At 36.4% G+C, this 19,300-nt stretch overlaps 1 protein-coding gene, 1 long non-coding RNA gene and 2 other non-coding genes across 4 annotated transcripts; 2 read left to right on the top strand and 2 right to left on the bottom strand.

The window, feature by feature from the left end:
- Window positions 1–1,691: 1,691 nt before the first annotated feature.
- LOC114458425 (uncharacterized) lies at window positions 1,692–8,446 on the bottom strand. Its single transcript, XR_003673038.1, has 3 exons — window positions 8,333–8,446; window positions 3,479–3,552; window positions 1,692–2,275 (listed from the first exon to the last, which is right to left on the bottom strand). It is a non-coding gene; the product is annotated as an uncharacterized LOC114458425 (long non-coding RNA).
- LOC114458422 (voltage-dependent calcium channel beta subunit-associated regulatory protein-like) lies at window positions 1,965–17,532 on the top strand. Its single transcript, XM_028440787.1, has 11 exons — window positions 1,965–2,110; window positions 2,182–2,277; window positions 5,017–5,087; window positions 12,043–12,188; window positions 13,295–13,356; window positions 13,423–13,585; window positions 13,645–13,831; window positions 14,779–14,922; window positions 15,030–15,204; window positions 15,285–15,465; window positions 15,548–17,532. The coding sequence occupies exons 3-11, from the start codon at window positions 5,040–5,042 to the stop codon at window positions 17,190–17,192; spliced, it is 2,751 nt and encodes a 916-aa protein (XP_028296588.1). The 5' UTR covers window positions 1,965–2,110; window positions 2,182–2,277; window positions 5,017–5,039; the 3' UTR covers window positions 17,193–17,532.
- LOC114458483 (U5 spliceosomal RNA) lies at window positions 8,619–8,731 on the top strand. Its single transcript, XR_003673044.1, has one exon. It is a non-coding gene; the product is annotated as a U5 spliceosomal RNA (small nuclear RNA).
- LOC114458482 (U5 spliceosomal RNA) lies at window positions 10,187–10,299 on the bottom strand. The gene has a single exon (XR_003673043.1). It is a non-coding gene; the product is annotated as a U5 spliceosomal RNA (small nuclear RNA).
- Window positions 17,533–19,300: the final 1,768 nt, after the last annotated feature.

Here is a 19,300-nt window from a genome sequence, read left to right as displayed (position 1 = left end):
ATTAAGAAAAATAGAAAAACAATAAATGTTCTCAAAATGACTGAAAACACATGAAACGACAACACACGCACACACACAGACAAAACGACAATGAAATACACAAAATGACAATAAATGTACAAAACAATCAGAAAAATACACTAAACAACAAAAATACACCACATATCAGAAATGTATACTAAACAACAATATAAACACACAATATGTCTCCAGAAATATTAAATATAGTAAACATAAAAAAGTTCTGATGAACTACAGGGCCCGCGAAACGTCTCCGCTCCAAATAGCACGCACCACTTTCCTGAGAATTCAATGAAATTAGTCAGTTCCACCAAGTAAAACAAATGAAATTGTGCAACATAAAACCGTAATCTACGTTGAATTACCTTTGAAACGATGTATCACACGACTACAATCCGATAATTTTAAAAATGACCGGAAAAGGGGGTGGGCCCCCAGGCCCCCGCTCCCCTCCTTTCAAAAAGGTCTCAAGAGGCTCTTGACATCCGCTCATAGAATATCCATGTCAAATTACAGCCCGATTCAACGTGCATTAATGGAGGAGTAGTCATTTGAAAAATGGGGCCCCCAGGTGCCCCCTGCCACCCCCGTTACACATACGGAGTAATGAGCCCCATTCATATAGTGGTATGTGTCAATGATTCGGGACCACCAACCGTCGTAATATTTGATTCCCAAATAAATGAGAAATCGGCTTTTGGTTTGTTTTTGTTTTGTTTGTTTTTTGTTTTTTTTGGGTGGGGGGGGCACCTTGGGACTCCTTGGGCCCCAAATCTAAAATTGGGCACTGAGTGTCGATGCATACAGATCTATAGATTATACCTACCAAATTTTAGCCCTATCCATTCACGAATAACAAAGACATAGTTATTTAACTCGTGTACACAACAACAACAACAACAACAACAACAACAACAACAACAACAACAACAACAACAACAAACACAACAATATCAACAATATCAACAATAACAACAACAACAAAGTGAGTGGCGTTTTGAGTCCGGTAGCCCGACCTAAAAATAATGAAAAAATACACAAAATACAGTAAAAAACAAACAAATAGAGAAAACCCCCAGAAATGTAAAGTACTACAAATAATGAACAAAATGACAGAAAAACACACAAAACAACAGCAAAAAACCACAAATATACACAAAAGAACAACCACACAATATTACTACAAATACACGCAAAATAACAGAAAAACACACAAATGACAAAAAAGTACTCAAAATATTTAACAGAATGCCAACAAAACACTCAAGATAAGACAAAAACACATAAAATTACAGCAAAAATAAGTTAAATATATATATAAAGTAACAAAAATGACTCCAAAAACACACACAAAGTAAATAAAATTACAAAAAAGTGGCCACAAAAATGATTAAACAAAAAAAGTAAAAAAAAAAAAAGAAAGAAAGAGAGAGAGAAATATACAATGTGGCTGAAAATTATTACAAATAAATCAAATTACAATTAAAATATTAATTTGCATCTTTAAAACCAAGGACTTTAAATGAAATGCAAGTCATAGTTTTACACATGAAACAGATTTACTGTTTACAAAAGAAAATAAAAACATATCTAATGAAAGAAAAGCTTGTATTTAAAGACATTTGATCAAAATCACGATGAATGAGAACAACAGAGCAACACTGACACCGCGTGGTTGAGGTGTGGAACTGCACGAGCCTTTACAGAATTCTCCATCTGCGCAGAATCAGAATCAAACCCAGAATTTCACTGAACATTATTGATCACGACCTAAAAAACAACAACAACCAATCACAAGCGCAACCACATCAGCTCCCACTGGATCCAGTGAAACAGACCCAGTTCTGTGAATGGAGACGCTCCTCTTCCTCCTCCTCCTCCATCATCATCATCATCACCATCACCATCACCATCACCATCATCACCATTATCACCATCACCATCATCATCATCACGTGGTGCCTCTGTAGCGGGGCGGTGGGCGTGTGGGTTTCATTCATAACTCTAGACTGATCTACAGCATGTGGTGGTGGACAGAGGCTCAGGTACAGCTCTGCACGCGCTGCTCCTTATTACGTAACACGTGGAGGTGAGAGTCAGCGCGAGACGGTGGACGTTCATCGGCATGCGACGTTTCAATGGGTGGTTTATTGCCCGCAGGGACGACCGTGACTGACGGAGGATGAAGATGAGGATGAAGATGCTCAACTCCTCCTCCGGCTGAGAACTGAACTCCATTAACAGCTGCGTAGAACTGTAAGACATGAGTGCACATCTGGATCATCATCATCATCATCATCATCATCATCATCATTCACATCCCGGTGTTATGATCCCCCTCCTCCCCGTGTGTGTGTGTGTGTGTGTGTGTGTGTGTGTGTGTGTGTGTGTGTGTGTGTGTGTGTGTGTGTGTGTGTGTGTGCGTGTGTGTGTGTGTGTGTGTGTGTGTGTGTGTGTGCGTGCGTGTGTGTGTGTGTGCGTGTGTGTGTGTGTGTGTGTGTGTGTGTGTGTGCGTGCGTGTGTGTCGTGAGAAGATGACACACACACACACGCCTAAATCCACTCTGCAGTGTTTGAACTCAGTAAATAATGAACTGAATATTTATCAATCAGCCCCATTGATTAATAATCAGTCAATGAAAACTAACATTTAAAAAAAAAAAAGCACAAAAGATGACTCATAACACACAATAAACAACAATAAACATCAAATATAACGAATAGCTGCACAAAATGACAATAAAAAAACACAAAATGACAAAAAAAAAAACGTAAATTGAGAGAAAAAATTTGCAGAATAATGAAGACATTTACAAAACAACAACAAAAAACACAAAATGTGAGAAAAATATACACAATAACAAAGGAATTTACAATACACTCAAAATCAACACAAACTGACTCAAAATACACACAATATGAGAAAAAGAAAACACACCAAAAAAAAAAAAAAAGAAAAGAAAATGACAAGGAAACAAAAACACTAAATTGTCCATAAACATGGACTGTTTTCCTAAAGTCGTGCTCTGAAATAAACAAACATTTGGTCGACTTAAACAAACAAAATTCAACAAAAATTCTTCAAATTCCTTAGAATAAAATCATTCAATGTTCCACCATTCTGTGAGTGTGATATCAAGAGTTATTGATCAGTGAAATGTGATCGATCACATTCATTCCAACAGCTTTAGAAGCAGCTGGTGCTGATCGATGTGAGGAAAGGGTTTCTCCCCCTCCCCCCACCCCCCAACCCCCACACACTTATTTATGATGGAGACCCCCCCCCCCCCCCTTTATGGAACACACCCTCTGATTTCACTGACACAATTAGTGCTTCATGACAGAAAATATATAAAAGATAAACATGTTTTAAATAAATACTAAGAAGGTTGAAGGGTGTGTGTGTGTGTGTGTTTTTGTGTGTGTGTGTGTGTGTTTGTGTGTGTGTGTGTGTTACCTTGAGCTGTTACATAAAATCTGATTCTCATGAGTCGCAGTGTCTATGGAGCCATGTTACACAATCTGCTCTCACTGTAAACACACACACACACACACACACACACACACACACACAGCAGATGTGTTTTGACAGCTTGTCGTATACTGTAGATGAGCCTTACGGTGATTTAAGGAAAGATCATTATTACAATAATCATTGAAGGTAAAGCAGTGTTTTAATGATATGTTACACAAACTACATCAGATCTATCACTGCAGGGGCCACTAACATGGGGGCCAAAGAGCTTTTCATATATACATATATATTTTGTTGTTTTCATGTGTTTCCCTCGCATTTTGTCATACATTTGTTGTTTTTTTTTTTATATGTTATTGGAGTGAATCTTTTCCATTTAGTCTTTTTGGTATAATTTCATACATTTTTTCTGTCATTTTGTATGTTTTTTGAGTAAATCTGTGTGTTTCTGTTGTCATTCTTTGTGTTTTTGTGGTCATTTTGCATCTTTGTCTGTCATTCTGTGTGTTTCTGCTGCGATTTTTCTCTAATTTCGTGTGGGTTTTTTTAGTCAATGTTTGTTGTTTTTTGTGATTTTGGGTTTTAGGAGTCATTTTTGTGTCGTCATTTATATTTACCGGACTATAAGGCGCACTTAAAATCCTTTCATTTTCTCAAAAATCGACAGTGCGCCTTATTATCAGGTGCGCCTTATGTGTGAAATAAATATGTCAAAATGTTTTAGCACAACTTTGGTAAACTATGAAGCTGCACTGCTTGATGGATTTTTGGCGCTTCAGGGCTACCGTAGTCAGACGCCTCGTGGAGTGATATGTACCTGTACTGAACTGATAAAGTGAGTGTAATGTTCTATATTTTATGTGTTAAACCTGAACAATGTTGAGAATTATTGTTAATGAGTTGAATAAAGTTTGACTTATCTGACTATTTTGTTTCGCTTAATGTGTCTTAATAATAATAATAATAATAATAATAATAATAATAATAATAATAATAATAATAACAAACCGGTGCGCCTTATATATGAAAATAGACCCAGTCAAATCCATTCATTGATAGTGCGCCTTATAATCCGGTGCGCCTTAAAGTCCGAAAAACACGGTATGTTTGTAGTCAACTTGTGTGTTTTTGCAGTAAATTTTGTCAATTTATGTATTTTTGCTGTTATATATTTTTCTTCTGTCATTTTGTGCATTTTGTTGTCTTTTATGTTTAAGTGTTATTTTTGTGTTTTTGGTGTCGTTTTGTATACTTTTCTGTCATTCTGTGTGTTTTTCGACTTAATGCGTGTTGTTTTTTAATTTGACTTGTGTGTTTTTGCAGTACATTTTGTGTGTTTCGGTTGTTGTTTTGTATATTCATCTGCATTTTTATTGTCGTCTTGAGTGTTTTAGGGTAAATTTTGTGTATTTTTTTGTCATATCGTGTGTTTACTTTAAGGGGCCGCGCAAAATTAGATGGAGGGCCGCATGTGGGCTCCAGTTGCAAGAAAGAATTTGTGAACGTTCTCCTCTCTGCAGGAATCCTCCCTCAGACGTGGACCATGAGCAATGATCTGCCTGCTCTGAGCAGCCTGACAGAGAGCACCACTGTGAGTACTGACACACACACACACACACACACACACACACGTAATTTTGTATATTTGTTTTGTAGGTTGTGTATTTGTATTGTCATCTCCTGTTTTTTGAGTAATTTTTGTACATTTCTTTTATCATTTTGTATATTTTAGTTTTCTCGTGTGCTTTTGCAGTAATTTTGCATGTTTTTGGAGTCATTTTGTGTATTTTTCATGTAATTTTGTATATTTTCCTTGTAGTTTGTGCATTTTTATTGTACATTTTTCTATCATTTAGCATGTTTTTGTGGTGTTTTGTGTACTTTTTGAGTCAGTTTGTTGTATTTTTGTACATTTTCCGGTCAGTTTGTGTATTTTTATTGTCATCTTCTGTTTTGTCCATTTTTGTTGTCATATTGGGTCATTTTTGTATATTTTTCTATCATTTTGTGTATTTTAGTTTTCATGTGTGCTTTTGCACTAATTTTCTGTGTTTTGTTGTGTATTTGATTTTCATTTTGCATGTTTTTGTTGTTGTTTTGTGTGTTTTTTTGAGTCATTTTGTGTATTTTTGTTTTACTTTATGATTGATTTCCTTTTGTGTATTTGTCTTTAATTTTGTCAGTTTTTTAGTCATTTTGTGTATTTTTGCTGGGTATTTCATCTATTTTTTTGTAAAAAAAAAAAAAGTATTGTTCTGTCACTTTGTGTGTTTTTGGGGTCATTTTGTGTGTTTGCTTTTGGTCCTATGTAGAAGGATGTGTGTTTATGTGAAGATGCTGTTGTGGAGTGTGTTGCCACTAGTTGCTCTCTGTGGAGTGTGTTGCCACTAGTTGCTCACTGTGGAGTGTGTTATAGATGGAGGAGCCTGAGGCGTTGCTGTTTTGCTGAGCTTGTAAAAACAGACGATGTGATTAAGTTACACAGTTACACACATTCAGCGAAAGCTTTAGTGAGTCTGTTCTAGTGCCACATACATTTCTGTTTTGTATGTTTCTTGGAGTTCTTTTCCTTTTTTGCAGTTTTTTGTAAGCATTTTGTAATTTTTTGTGTTATTTTTGCTGTCATGTATTCATAGTCTTTTGTGTGTCTTTGTTGTATTATTGTGTATTTTTGTTGTCTCTGTAATTTTGTCTGTTTTTTTTGAGCCCTTTTGCTATTCTATAGCAGTTTTTTGTGTTTTTAAAACTGTTTTGTAATTAAATGTGTTAATAAATTCATAGTTGTCTTTTGTCTGTTTTTAGAGTGATTGTCGTTTTATGTATTTCTGTTGCAGTTTTGTGTGTTTTTAATGTCTTTTAGTATACTTTTGTAGTAACTTTGTGTATTTTCAGTAATTTTGTAGGTTTTTTTTGGAGTCCTTATGCATTTTTGTACATTTTTATTATTTTTGCGTCAACGATATGTAATTTCAATGTCTTCTATGTATCTTTTGTGCAAATCGATGTCCTTTTCTGCATATTTTCCTGTCAGTTTGTGTGTTTTGGTGTTATTTTGTGTATTTATTTTGGGGCCCCCAGTTGGCCCCAATGTTAGTTACACAAAATTAGTGTAACATCCAAACTATTAAAATATGTTTTGTGTAAAAGGCTTTTTTTTTGTGGATTCATTTGTTCCTTTGAACACTTTCATCCTCTTTGGAAAAATCTTTGGAGGAAAAAGATGCTGTGCTGGGATTGCTCATCATCATCATCATCTTCCTCCTCCTCCAAAGTCCGTATTTAGCCTGTTTTCCCCTCATTGAGAGGAGCTTGAAAATTGAATTAAGTGTTCGCTGACGTTTGGATTAACATCCCTGAACCGCTCAGTGAGCTGAGATGGAGACTGAGAGCTGTAATCAGAGCACAGTTATTCACATTGTTTCTGTGGGAATGTAGCAGTGTGTGTGTGTGTGTGTGTCAGGGTAACAAATAGTTCCTCTCACTATATATCACAGCAATGATTAATATGACAAAGAGGTTCATCACTGATGCAGAACTCAAAGAAAGAACGATTAATCATCCTCAGCAGGTGAAAAACACAGCTGAGATATATAAACATGTGTCTCACTGTGTAATTATTGTGACTATTTTGTGTTTTAGGACTCAATTTTGTGTATTTTTGTGTCTTTAGTTATATTTTTCTATGTTTTCGCTGTCGGCATGTGTGTTTTTTGGAGTAAATTTTTGCATTTCTATTGTCATTTTGTCTGTTTTTCTGTCATTTTGTGTGTTTTGTTGTTGTTTTTAATTGAATTTTGTGTTTTTGTTCTGATTTTGTGTTTTTGGTGTCGTTTGGTATATTTTTCTATCATTCTTATGTTTTTGCAGTAAATTTTGTGTATTTATTTCTGGCATATTGTGTTTTAGGAGTCAATTTTGTGTAATTTTGTGTCTATATTCATATTTTTCCATGTTTTCGCTGACGATATGTGTGTTTTTCCTGTAAATGTTGTGTATTTTCCAGTCATTTTATGTATTTCTGTCATTGTTATATATTTTGTTTCTGTCATTTTGTGTCTTTAATTATAATTTATGTGTTTTTGTAGTTGAATTGTGTGTTTTTGGAGTAAATCTCTTGTTTTTCAGTGTAGCTTTGAGTAAATTTGTGTATTTCTATTTTTTCTATTTATCTGTCATTTTGTGCATTTTGTTGTGATTTTGTGTTTTTAGAGTTGTATTTTTGTTTCTTTATATATTTTTTCCCGTATTTTTGCTGTCGATTTCTGTGTTTTTGCCGTACATTTTGTGTATTTTTCTGTTATTTTATGTATTTCTGTTGTTGTTATATATTTTTTTTCTGTCATTTTGTGTGTTTTGTTTTTGTCTTTTATATAGATTGTATTTTACAATCTGTGTGTTTTTTGAGTTACTGTGATTTTGTGGTTTAGGAGTCAATTTAGTGTATTTTTGTGTCGTTGTTAATATTTTTCTGTGTTTTTGTAGTCGGTTTGTGTCGACTTGATGTAACTAAATGAAATAATTAAAATTATTATTATTATTAATAATAATAATAATAATAATAATAATAATAATAATAATAATAATAATAATAATAATAATAATCTACAAATGACTCAGATCAAAAATCATGAAACCATCCACATCGACACATATTTATACTTCAATAAAAATTCCCCAATTTAAGTGTTCACACAATTCTTAAACAAAACGCCAAAAAGTTACAAATTTTGACTAAAACTCATTTAAATCACTTCATTTATTTCACATCTTTCAAACCAAGCTGCATTTATTCCTTTTTCCACAGCAGCACTGATAGAAATGAATGAGTTTACTCACGCTCTGTAAACAGCCAATGGGAGGACAGATAGTCAGAAGTAGCCAATTGGAAGAGGAGAGGGTAAGAAACCCGGAAGTGAGGAGGAGACGCCTGATCGTGTTTTTCCTCCTAACTTTATAAAATAAAAACATTAAACAAACTAATATAGATGTGAGTGTTAAATGTATGAGTTGTGTTGATCAGGATCAAAGTGAGAAACCGTCAACATTGAGTCCGTGAGTCCAACCGTGAGTGACGTGTGTGTGTGAGAGAATGAGATCTACTGAGGTTTATATAACCAGCAACATCTCATGTTTCTCTTCAGATCGAATAAATCTTTCGCCTTTTACTAAAGATTTCCGTGGAGAGGAACAACATGAGTATCTGACAATTTTTTGATGCCCTGCCAACGTGGGGCTTCCTGTTACTGTCAAAATAAAATGATATAATCGAACTCTTTAGATAGCAGGAACACGTCATTTTAATAAGCAGCAAAAATGTTATATTACATATAGATTTAACATTGCGAAAATAAGGCAATTGGAACTCTAATCAACAATTAATTAGTGATATCCTGAGGGGATTTTATTTTAAATTTAATATTAATGTGACAAACTTTTAATATTACAGAAATACATGTATAATATTCTGAGGGGGGAAAAATGTCTTCCTGTCACTGTCAAAAAATTTTAACAAACATTTATGGAGTCGAGAGACGGTGCAATAAAAATACATTGTATTGAAAGTGTAATTAACTTGATTAAATTGTTCTGCATATTATTTTAGTGTAAACCAAGAGTAACATCGGTTAATAATAAACACATGTATGATACAGATGTAAAAAAAAACAAACATCATTTTTATGTTCACGTTGAGAATAAGGTTTGAATTTACAAGGAAAAACACGTATTATGAGAATAAAGTCCCATGAAAAAAGTCAGAATATTACAAAAAAAGTTGTAAGTTTAAGAGAAACCCCCTCCAATATTATATATATATATATATATATATATATATATATATATATATATATATATATATATATATAACATATAATAAATTCAAATAAGTCCCGAGCAACAAAATAAATAAATAAAATTAAAAAAAAGATGTGTTTTCTGTTCTGTCATTGTTTATTTCCATAATGAAGCTTTTTTTTTTCTTTCTTTCCTTTTTTTTTCTCTAATCACGACTTTATTATTATTATAACATTTAGAGTTTATTTCCCCAGAATTTTATAACTGAATTTTTCCAATATTAAATGTTTAACCCCCTCATATTATAAAATATTACAACTTTATTCTCGTAATTTTACATTTATTCCCCTCAGAATATTGCAAATTGTAATTTCACAACTTTCTTCTCACAATATTACATCTTTATTCTGGTACTTTTACGTGTTTATTTCCCCCTCAGAATATTAAATATTACAACTCCATCCTCGAATGTTACAACTTTATTCTTGTAATATTACTTTTCCCCTCAAAATATTAAATTATAGAAGTTTATTCTTCTAATAATAAAAATAAACTACCCCCAGATGTTTCTACAAATTTTCCCTCATAATATTAATTTCATATTAGAAGTTTATTTATTCATATTACAGAACACCATAAATGTATTTCTGTAATATAACAATTACACACATCACAAGTGTATTCCACTAATATAAATACATAAAAAAAAATCCCCTCAGAATATTATTGATTGTTGTTTAAAGTTTAAAACTTCATTCATTTAATGGTTTTAGAAATAAAGGTATCATTACACCTTAACAGTCCACGACTTAATAATTTTCCTACTGTTCATATATTCAGACACTAAGGTATTTATTGCAGAATTTTGCATTTTGTTTTATTTTGACAGAAACAGGAAGCCCCACATTAGCAGGGCATCAAAAAATTATCAATTGCTCATGTTGTTCCTCTCCACGGAAATCTTTAGTAAAAGGCGAAAGATTTATGCGATATGAAGAGAAACATGAGATGTTGACGGCGTCAGAACCTCAGAGGAACTAATTCTCACACACACACATGTCACTCACGGTTGGACTTGATGTTGACCTTTCCTCACTTTGATCCTGATCAATACAATCCATACATTTAACACTCACATCTATATTAGTTTGTTTAATGTCTTTATTTTATAAATTTAGGGTAAAAACAGGACCGAGCAGATACTCCGCACTTCCGGGTTTTTTCTACATAAAGGACCAATCACTGCTTGGCTTGGCGTGACGTCACTGTTAAAAATACAACGCAACAATAACTTCTGCCACATAATATACAATTTAAAAAAACTAACTACTGACTCACACACATTTAAAAGATATTAACGGATGATTTAGAAGAAGATTTACTACTTTAATTATAATTTAAGGTGCTGGAGAAGCTCTAAGCCCCGCCCCTCTCCCGATTGGCTACTTCTGACTATCTGTCCTCCCATTGGCTGTTTACAGTCTATGGCTCTCCCTTGTCTGTTCGTAGATTAACATCATCAGTTGATTAAAATGCTTTAAATGTCTTATATTTTACGTTTTGTTTTACAATTTTTCTGTTTTGATTTAAGATACATTTGTAGTTTTCTGTTTTTATTTATTTATTTGTTTTGTAACATGAAAGATTTAGGAAAACAGTTCACTCTAATGTTTTTAAACTAAAAATAAATGAAGTTAAAACTGTAAACAGCAGTTGGAGTTAGATTAAAAATGTATAACTTTACTTTTAAACTTTATTAATACAGTAACTGTTCACCACACGGGAAGTAACATTCATTATGAGGAAGAAGCCACCACATAAGATTAGGACTAACATGCTAATATTATGATTTATTTCTCATAATGAGCTGTTCTTTTTCTCTCCTAAAATTACAACTTTTGAATTGTAATAAATTGTAATTGTCATACATTCAGACTTTTCTTTTTTTTCACTGCAGCCTTAAAACGCTTTCAAACAAATTTGATCTCAATTGAAAATGCGAGATGAATATATTTGGTGATTCTTTTATCTGTCTCAATATAACTACTTTTTAATGACTTTAAAGTATTGATATTTATATGAAAATATTGTGTGTAATTATCTGCGTAATCCTGTTTAGTTGAATGTCTTCGTTGTTATTCTCTATTTTTATTGGTACATATTATATGCATGTAATATGACTTTATTTGCATAATAAATTGGGGTTTTTTCTTCTTCATAAAATTACTTTTAATTGTAATATTCTGACTTTTTTTCTTGTGGGACTTTATTCTCATAATATTCAGAGTTTTCTCCCCATAAATTTAGACTTTTTCCTCCTTTTTTTCACTGTGGCTTTAAAACGCCATCGTACAAATCTGATCACAACTGAAAACGCAAGATGATTATATTTGGTAATTATTTTATTGGGCTTAATATAACTAGTGTTTTAATTACACATCTACGTAATGTGTTGGTATTTATTATAAAGTTTATTGTAATATTATGACTTAGTGACAGGACTTTATTTTCATTATTTTCAGGGTTTTTTTTCTCATAAATTTAGACTTTTCTTTTTTTTTTAATCCCACTGTGGCTTTAAAACGCTATGACTGCATTTGCTGATTACGAGCAGTTGATCGACACGCCCACTTTTAAGTATTGGTATTTATAATAAAATGGAAATAATACATTGTGTGTGTGATTCTCTATGTAATCCTGTTTAATTACATAGTATTATATTAATGTTGTCTTATCTTGTCTTGTATGATCAGGATGTGCCAGTGTCAGCTGGTCAGGTGGAGAACTATGTGTTGCTTCTGGTGCTGCTCAGTGTGTTTGCTGGTGGAACTCTGGTGCTGCTCTCTCTGCTGCTGCTCTTCTGTCACCGCTGCTGCATGGGTGGACGTCGCTACTCTAGGTTAGTGCTGACTCCAAAAAACTCACAAACTAATAGAAAATACAGTAAAAAAATACATAATAAGGATCATATAATTAAAAAAAAATGTCAGCTAAATATACTAAATGACTAAAAAACAAACAAAAAAGTATAAATACACAAAATGGCTCAAAAACTTTGCAAATGTACAAAATACATAAAAGCTTCATAAAAATACAAAAATAACTGTGAAAATATCAGAAAAATACAGTAAATGACAAACTTTACAGAAAAGGATAACAAAAATATCTCTCCCAAAACATTCAAAAATACATAAAAGGTTAACAAAAATAAAAAAAAATCAGAAAAATACACAAAAAAAAAACATACGAAGCGACACAAAAATTTGCAAAATGAATCAAACTCGATGCAAATTTCCAGAAAAATACACAAAAGGATAAAAGAAATACACAAAACAACTAGTAACATAGAAAACACAGAAAATAATACTAAAAGACAAAAACATTTACAGATCTACAAAAAAATACACAAAAGGATAAAAGAAAATGTCTCCCGAAATATTCTAAATGACAAAAAAGTACATAAAAGGTTAATAAAAGTAATAATTAAAACGTACAAAATTATCAGAAAAATACACTAAACGACAAAAAAACAACAAAAAAAAAAACATACAAATTGATGTAAAGATATACAAAATGGCTCAAAACCATGCAAATTTAAAGAAAAATGAATAAACGAAATCTCTTCCAAAACATTAAAAGTGACAAATGCATAAACTACAAAAAAAGTACAAAAATATTAGAAAAATACACTACATACAAAAACATACAAATAAGTAAATTGGCTCAAACACTAAAATAAGATCCCAAAAATATACTAACCGACAAAAAAAACGAACAAATATACAGAAAACGACAATTAAAATAAACAAAATTAATTCTGAAACATTCAAAGTGACAAAACAATTACATAAAAGGATTAAAGCAGTTTTAAAAAAGTACAAAAATATCAGAAAAGTATACCAAATGACAAAAAAAACACATACACATTTAGGAAAAAATACACAAATTGACAGAAGTGAGGCAAAGGTCAAACGTGCTGATTGGATGTTGTTGTTGTTGTTGCAGAGCCAGTGATGACCTTGAGAAAACAAACACCACCTACGCTGAGGATTCTCAGCCCACACAAGGTCAGAGTTCATCCATATTTACACTGATGGAAATGATTCCTCTAACATTTCCTTCTCTTTGCGCAGAGATCACAATCCGTCTGGATGATTCTGACGCTCTGTCGGCGTCAAGTCGTCAGGATGTTGAGTCTGAACGCTTCATCAGCACCGGATCCATTGGACGCAGAGTTTCCTTCAACGAGTCGGCTCTTTACGAGCAGGACAGGACGACGCAGGACAAAGGACGCAGGTGATGCTCAGGTGGTTAGAATCCACCCCCATCAGCAGCTCTAACTCCTCCCCCCTCAGGTACACACTGACTGAAGGAGACTTCCACCACCTGAAGAAGGCCCGGCTCACCCACCTCCACCTCCACCTGCCCCCGGCCCCCAGCGACATGAAGATCCTCACCATCATGGAGTGCGACTCCACCGACAGCAGCACAGTCAACATCAGCCAGAGCTCCGCCCCCAAACCGCCCCTCGCCATCTACAAGGTCAGACTCTCCCACAGAACCCATAATTAATAAGGAACTTATCACATTTAAAACCAAGAAAAAGCTTCATTTTTTTCATTTAAAATCATTCCACAAATAAACATGATCCTTTCAAGATAAAATAACTTGGAAAAACCGATACTGATATCGATCCATATTAAAGTTTATGGCAAATATCAAAGTAAAATGTTGATACCAGTGAAACAAGTCAAAAGGTGTCAAAAAAACTCAAAGAAACTCAAAAAACATTTTTTTTTTAATTTATCAAAAATATTAGAAAAATATACTTAACGACAAAAAAACTAAACATACAAAATTACAAAAATACATGCAAAATGACTCAAATCATGCAAATTTACAGAAAAACTGAGAAAACAAAAACAAAATTTATGACAAAACATTCAAAATGACAAAAAAATACATACGGAGTAAGTTTGAAAAAATGGCAAAAAAGTACACATTTTCAGAAAAATACACGAGAATTAACAAGATATCTCCTGAAACATTCAAAAGGACAAAGAAAATACATAAAAGGTTAATAAAAATACAAGAAAAAAGCACAGATTTACACTAGGTGTGTCAAACTTAAGATTTGAGGGCCATATCAGGTTTGCCAGAGCTTCCGTGCCAGACTTGGATTTTCTCACAAATAATCCCACAGAATTTTCACAAATTAGAAAATTGGAGTTTTAAAGAGCAAAGTAACTTTTTACAGTACTTGACATTAAGTGATTTTCATGTGGAAATGCAAACAATGACACAATAATGTTGAAATTGATCTTTTTCTCCAATCAATTGAATGTATTTACTTGGGTCCGTCCATCTAAGATCATACTGGGTCAAACTAAAGCCAGTTTAACCTTTCTGATTTTCACAGAAATCAGATCAGACTTAAAGTAAAAAAACAAACAACAGAGATCAACAGCTGCTCTTGTTTTATTGTCCAGCCCCCTGAGAGGAGAGTCAATGATTGGACGGGAACGAGTCTCAGTGGAGGTTTACCTGGAGACAGACATCACTCCACCATCTTGGACCAGAGTCCAAGGAAGTCCACATCAGTCACCAAATCACAGCGCAGACGCTCCCAAACGGTACGTTACTAGCATTAGCTGGCATTAGCATTAACTATAATTAGCCTATACATCTAATATGGGCTCCTTCCTTAACATCTCCTCACCTCCTTCTGTCTCCTGGTCAGACGGAGGCTTGTGGAGACCGGAACGATGCAGACAGGGTGGGGGCGGGGCCTCAGACATCGGTGCTTCATTTTCTCTCTAAACTGCGACGTCACGCCAGCCTGGAAGGCATCGCCCCTTACTTCAGACGGTGGAAGTTTGACAGCAACCATCGAGCGGCTAGCCTGGATGCTAAAGGTTTGTGTGCTCCACGATGAACACCAAACATTAACTGAAGACAGTCAGACGATAACGCATTGTGTTGAAACCATCATCAGGATCTCCAAAGAGAAAACCTTTCCAGAGGCAGAGAGCGGCAAGCGAGACCACCGAGCACACCGAGGGTGACTCGTCTCCTCAGAACGACGCCTCAGAGTCTTTCCCGCAGACGCCTCTTTTGCAGTCACTCTCTGCAGAGTCCTTGTCCCATCCTGAGACCTCCTCAGTCTTCCTAAGCAGGTAAACATCTCAACAGCTTCGTATCCTCATGTAGTTTCATCCCAGGAATGACTCATTAATGTGTGCTTGTTGCTTTGTGCAGATTGAACCTGGAGGCCATGGTGGAGATGAATGGCAGCATCGGAAAGGACGATCCGTGTTTTCCCACTGGGACCCAGGGGGAGGTCACTGTCAATGGAACAGAGGAGGAACACCAGAGAACCTCTGGAGGAGACTTCAAAGCAGACTCAGAGGATGAGAACACAGAATCCGTGTCCGGTTTGTTTGGGACGGAGCAAGAGGCGGCTCTTCAGGAACAGTTTGAGAACCTGCTGAGAGCAGCTGGAGACCCCAAAGCAGACGAGAGGACGAAGACTGAGCTGGAGGATGGAGAGGAGCTGGTGCTGGGGGCCGAAGCCAGATGTAGGACAAACTCGGGCTCGTCTTGCTCTTTTGGGATTCGTCAGGAGAGTTTGGAAGCTCCTCCCTCTTTGTACAGAGACATCTGGAGCCTGCGGGCATCCCTAGAGCAGTACGTCTCCTCCGACCAGAGCAGCACCGACAGGGAGTCCATCCGCAGCGATGCCGACAGTGTCTCTTCTCTGGGCGGAGGAGGAGGAGGAGGACGGCCTGGCCTGGACAGCTGTTTGTCCCAGGACCTGGACGACGATCCTGAAGGTAACGGCGAGGGAGAGGCACCCACCACCAGAGGGACGGTGGACAGCGAGATGAGCGGTGGAGCAGGAGGAGAAGGAGAAGGAGTGAACAGGAAGCTTCTGCAAATGGACAGCGGCTACGCCTCCATTGAAGCCCCGCCGAAAGCTCCTGAAGACATGAGGCTCTTCGGGACTCCCGGAGCTCCTCGGGGAAAGACAGCGTCCGAGCGCAGGCTGTTCTTCACTAGCTCCAGAAAGAAAGGCTCGGTGTGTGAGAGCATGGAGGCCAGGCTGTTCCAGGAGGAGCTGGAGGACGAGATGACGGAGAAGACTCTCCAGGAGCCATGCCCACTTCTTCTGAAGTCGCTCCATCCGCAGAAAGCTCCAGAAACCCCCACCCAGCTGCCGTCCCCTCTGACCAAGTCTGTCCCACAGCCGCCCAGTCCACACTGTCCCCGTCTTCGCCGTCGTGACTACAGCATCGACGAGAAGACGGACGCGCTTTTTAACGAGTTCCTTCGTCACGACCCACAGTTCGACCAGCAGGACTCGCCGTACCGATCCAGGCACCGATCCCGAGTCCACCTCCGGAAACAGTGGCAGAGACACAAGCAGTACAGTGACCCAGGCTCCAGCACCGGAGGGAGGTACTCCCCCACATCTTTGGAGAGGCAGAGGTTTTCCCCCCTGAGGCGAGGTGACAGTGCCGGCTATCCCCTGGACACCAGATACCACAGCACACTGTCGCGCATTGCCAGTGCTGCCGATGAGGAGGCGAGCGAGGAGGCCTCCAAAGAGCGAGCCGAGAGCCTGGACCTGCACGACGAGGGCTCGGAAGGAGACCCGCCTTGTGACGAAACCAACGCAGAACAAAGCACAAACATCCCGACCGTGAACCACACGGATCCACGCGTGGACAACAAGAACAACAACAGTAGTCAGAACGTTGCGTCCCAGGCCGATGGTGCTCTGACAGACAAGCTGGCAACGAGCGTGGAGGAGCGGCTGTATGGAAGCCTACGAGGTACCGAGCAGCTCGACCACGTGCTAACAGCTGCTAACGCAGAATCTCCTGGTCTCAGCCCTATATGAACCAACCACAACATCATCCATTGAGTGAAAAACTGGCATCATCATTTGTGTCTTAAAAGGTTTGTCCACTGTTTTTACAAGTTTGGCCTAAAATCTTTGAAATGTACTTATTAAAAGATCTATGCCTAACAAAACACATCGTCATGCACCATATTTAGGTCGGGAGGATAAAAACAGTTGTGACTGCAGGGGTTCAGTTCCAACTACCAACTCTGCGATTTGGGAGTACACAATGAAGCAGAGAAGAAAAGCTCTCCTAAGGAACCTTTACTCTCCCTGAAACAGTGCACTGACACGCTCTGGTGGCTGAAGTTAGTGAGTAAATCACCAGAGGTGTAAAGAGTACTGATATGTCCTAGTGAAGTAGAGGTACTGTTACTTGATTGAAATTACTAGTACAAGTAAGTCATACATAAAATACTCAAGTACAAGTAAAAAGTAGCTCAATTAAAAAGTAGTCAATGTAAAAGTTACTCGTTATTTCCACCCCCTCTGTATACAGTAAACATCTCATGTATAAACTTAGAAAGATAAGCAAATTTTACATTTAATTATGATACTGCTGCTTTTACCATGTTTAAATGCAAATATTAAAATTTCATAAGATGCAAATATGTCAAAAATGTGGTCAGAGAATTTAATCATCATCCTCTCTCTCTTGTGGTGTAGAAATGTAAGAAATTACTTTACTTCTTTTCAAACGTACTTAACAAGTATTATTAGTGATTAAAAATGTACTTAAAAAAGTACAAGTACAAGCAAAAGCAATTCAATTACAGTAACGTGTGCTTGTAATCAATTACTTTCACCTCTGATAATCAGGGACTGTTGAAGACACACAAACCCTGAGGACAGAAGTCCTTTTGGGTGGGAGTCCTTCAACAGTCCGTGATTATTCGCTAACTTCAGCCACCAGAGCGTGTCAGCGCACTGTTTAAGGGAGAACTCTTCTCTGCTTCATTGTCGACTACCAAACCGCAGATCTAAAAAGCTGGCTGAATGCTTCACTCCAATAGAAAACAATGGGATGTTTACAGGCAGTGGGGCCGTGTGACATCAATCAATCACATAATTTCAAGATGGAGGAACAGGCTCTAAAACTGTAGTCACATATTTAAAAGTTAATCAAATGAATATGTTGCTAAATAATGTGTTTTGTTAGACATGGATCTACTAATAAGTAGATTTTAGGCCAAACTTGTATAGACATTGGAGAATCCCTTTAAAACAGAACTTGTGATTCCTCTCAGACTTTATCCGCCACTGTGACGCCATGTGACACGTGGAGCTAATGCACTTCCTCATTACTAGAAATATTTATTTTCAGACGTAACTGTGACCTTTAGCATGCTACTGTGTGTGTGTGTGAATACTGTACAGTTTGAAGACAAAAAGCACTTTGACCGGAGAAAAAAAGAAAAGGCAACAGCGGTTACCCATCGCTCTCATCAAAAACCGTCCTCAAGTGTCCTTGTCCCGCCCATCACGAGGGTCTTCGAGGGTCTAAGACGGAGCGTGTGTGAGAAGTAACTGAATTTTATCATGAACTCATTCCAGCTGGAAATCTGGAGCTAATGCAGCGAGAAAACCATGGAGTAGCATAAATGAAACGATGGAATAAAATCATTGGATGTCAGTGAAATCAAGTACATTTATCTGGAACACATGCACTTAAGTTTGGTCAACTAACGACTTTACAAGTCTAACAAAAATAAGTCGCACTTGTACTTCTAGATCTAATAGAATCATATGCTAACCTGGGGGCAGAGAAAAGCTCATTTTCACTTCTTATTGGCTTCTTTTCCAAAATATTCCAACAAATCCAGATGCTGGTTTTGGTTCTAATCCCTCCTACGTTATCTATATCTGTTTACTAGTAGTTGGCCAACTAGTTAACACAAACATTTTGTTTTCCTACTAAAGGCTTTTGGTTCAACTAGACAATTTTTTCTGTTACTAGTAGACTTAAAAGGTTACTCGTAAAAACTCAAAGCTTTACTAGTATTGCTAGTTACACATATGGAAAGCCATTTGAGCATAAATGTGATAGAAGTGATATCAACCATAGTTAGTGCGCAAGTATGCTTTACTAGTGAAGCCAAAGGTGT

The sequence above is a fragment of the Gouania willdenowi genome, unplaced genomic scaffold, assembly GCF_900634775.1.
Source record: "Gouania willdenowi unplaced genomic scaffold, fGouWil2.1 scaffold_119_arrow_ctg1, whole genome shotgun sequence".
NCBI lineage: Eukaryota > Metazoa > Chordata > Actinopteri > Blenniiformes > Gobiesocidae > Gouania > Gouania willdenowi.
This window is presented reverse-complemented; position numbering and strand designations above follow the sequence as displayed.

Coding starts and splice junctions, on each gene's coding strand:
- LOC114458422 (XM_028440787.1), top strand. CDS start 5,040: ATGAGCAATGATCTGCCTGCTCTGAGCAGCCTGACAGAGAGCACCACT. Junction 13,586..13,644: donor ACGCAGGACAAAGGACGCAG/GTGATGCTCAGG, acceptor CTCCCCCCTCAG/GTACACACTGACTGAAGGAG. Junction 13,832..14,778: donor CGCCCCTCGCCATCTACAAG/GTCAGACTCTCC, acceptor TTTATTGTCCAG/CCCCCTGAGAGGAGAGTCAA.